Raw genomic sequence first — 2,340 nt, forward strand, 5'->3', positions numbered from 1 at the left:
CTTTTGGTACTTTCTCAAATTTTGCAGCACTTAAAGAAGATGAGAGATTCATAGAAAAAAAAATCATGATTCAAATGAGACGCCATTGGATATGTAGCACAATTAACTATTTCAATGTTATCATCTTTAACATCCAAATTTAATACAATCATAGAATTCACTGGATCTTTAAAACATTCTTTTTCAATTGCTTTAGCACTAGAGGGATCAATTGCATCAACTTGAACATGAGATTCCTCAAAAAAATGAATATTTCAAAGCACGAAAAACATTGAATTTCTCTTTTTCATTGCTGATACCCAAGTCAATTTCCCTTTTGGCACATTAATTATCGCCCCTCCAGTGGCCAAGAATGACCTACAAAATATTATAGCCATACAAGTATTGTCTTCCATATCCAAGATAAGAAAATCTGTAGAAAAACAAATTTACTGACTTTGATGAGTGTAGTGGGGCCAATCTACAAGAGCCACGTGTCAGTTCGGGCATGATGACCTGGCAGTTCGGACAAACAGTTTAGGCAGGAGGGACGACAATTCGCGCGTGACCGCCGCCTCCCAGCTGGATGGGCCTGGTGAGCCGCAGCCCCCGAACCTTTCGGAGTTAGCAGATGAAACCCTAGAAAGACTCTCTTTCTCTTTCTAGTCGGACTCCTAATCTTATAAGGAAACTACTACCCAGAAGCTTATTAATACACCACCACAAGACAAAGCATGGTACGCCTTTTTCTACAGTAATCAATATTGTTGCTCTATAGCTATTGCTAACTTGACCGTCAGAGTCACAACGGGGACCTAGTCTCGCTGTTCATCCTCCCTACCTTAGCAGGTCAGCTCACTTACCCCGCTCGTGCATCAGTTCGTTCCTTCTCAGTTCGCGCAACCTGGTGCCATTTAGTTCGGATCGCGTTCTCGGCAGTCGCATCAGTTGGCGTCATCTGTGGGAAACGCAATTCTTCTCTTACGAAAATATATCGAGAACTAGATCTCAGAGGAACCTCAACGGGTCCAAGGGGAACCACCGAAGCGACCCCCAAAATCCACTTCAAGATCCAACTCCTGGGGACGAGGGTACGGAGCTCTCGCGAATCCCGCCTGAGCAACTGGTGCGAACAGTGGCGGAAAACTTACCTACTTTCGAAGCAATTATGAACTACCTCAAAGAGCAGACTAGAGACCATCATGACCAGGAGCCCAAGGCACGCAGATGGAATCAAGCCGTCAGAGTCTCGGATGGGAAGCCCCAATCTCCGGCAGAAGCGGTCATGAAAGGAGCTCACGCGTGAACAGATTGAAATTCTGGAGCCCTCTCACGGGAACTCCCGAACAGAACACCCTGAGTCCTTCCGAGGGTTCCCGCGGAGGGAGCCCTCTCCAAAGAGAGACAAGTACCAGATACAAGACGAACTGGATCTTTTGCTAGATCCGCAGGCTGACAAATATACCGCCTCCCTCTTCGTGCCGGAATTGAGAACTACCCGCTGCCCGCGAAGTTCAAAATACCGAGCATGAAATCCTATGATGCAACCACGGATCCGGAGGATCATCTGTTCGTATTCTTGACGCAAATGCGCCTACAAACGACTGCTGATGCAATCAGATGTAAAACATTTCCCATGTTCCTGGAAGGAAAGACGCGTCAATGGTTTCAAGGGCTACCCCCTCGGTCATTCTGCTCTTTTGATCAGCTCGCGTGCCTGTTCGCAGCTCAGTTCGTTTCGTTGAGAGTCTTTTCCAAGAGTACAGCTCACCTGATGACAATCCATCAAAACCCTGATGAGTCGTTGCGCAAATACATGGTGCGATTCAACAACGAGTCCCTTCAGGTCCGGGATCAGGACGATAAGGTTGTCATGGCCGCCTTCATCAACAGACTGCCCAAGCAGAAACTACATACCGTGTTCGTAGAGAAACCTCCCAAGTCAAATCGGGAGATACTGGACCGAGCTCACGAGAAGGCTAATGCAGAAGAGGCCAATCGCTTGAAGAGTGCGCAGGAAAGACTGAGGGACGAAAGACGAAGAAAGAGCACGGATTAGGGGGATGCGCGACCTGCGCATGCCCGAAGGAATACCTCCGACTGTTTACCCAGGAGCAAATCCTTTGAAAGAGAGAGGATTTGGACCTTTCTTACCTCGCCCAGGGCTCAGGTTCTCGCGGTAATGGAACAGGAAGGTCTCTCTCGACCTCCCCGGCAATTGGTTGGTAATAAGAGCAGACGAGATCAAAACTTGTATTGCTCTTACCATCATGACGTGGGGCATGACACCGAGAATTGTCCTCACCTCAAGAAAGACATCGAAGAGTTGATCAAACGAGGGCACCTGAGACAGTTCATTCG

At 47.6% G+C, this 2,340-nt stretch overlaps 1 protein-coding gene across 1 annotated transcript; it reads left to right on the forward strand.

Moving 5' to 3' along the window:
- Positions 1-1,507: 1,507 nt before the first annotated feature.
- On the forward strand, positions 1,508-2,038 carry LOC113780361. Its single transcript, XM_027326168.1, has one exon. The coding sequence runs from the start codon at positions 1,508-1,510 to the stop codon at positions 2,036-2,038; it is 531 nt and encodes a 176-aa protein (XP_027181969.1).
- The last annotated feature ends 302 nt before the right edge of the window (positions 2,039-2,340 follow it).

The sequence above is a fragment of the Coffea eugenioides genome, chromosome 8 (genome assembly GCF_003713205.1).
Source record: "Coffea eugenioides isolate CCC68of chromosome 8, Ceug_1.0, whole genome shotgun sequence".
NCBI lineage: Eukaryota > Viridiplantae > Streptophyta > Magnoliopsida > Gentianales > Rubiaceae > Coffea > Coffea eugenioides.

Excerpts from the sequence above, each read along its gene's own strand:
- LOC113780361 (XM_027326168.1), top strand. The coding sequence starts at position 1,508 with ATGAAATCCTATGATGCAACCACGGATCCGGAGGATCATCTGTTCGTA.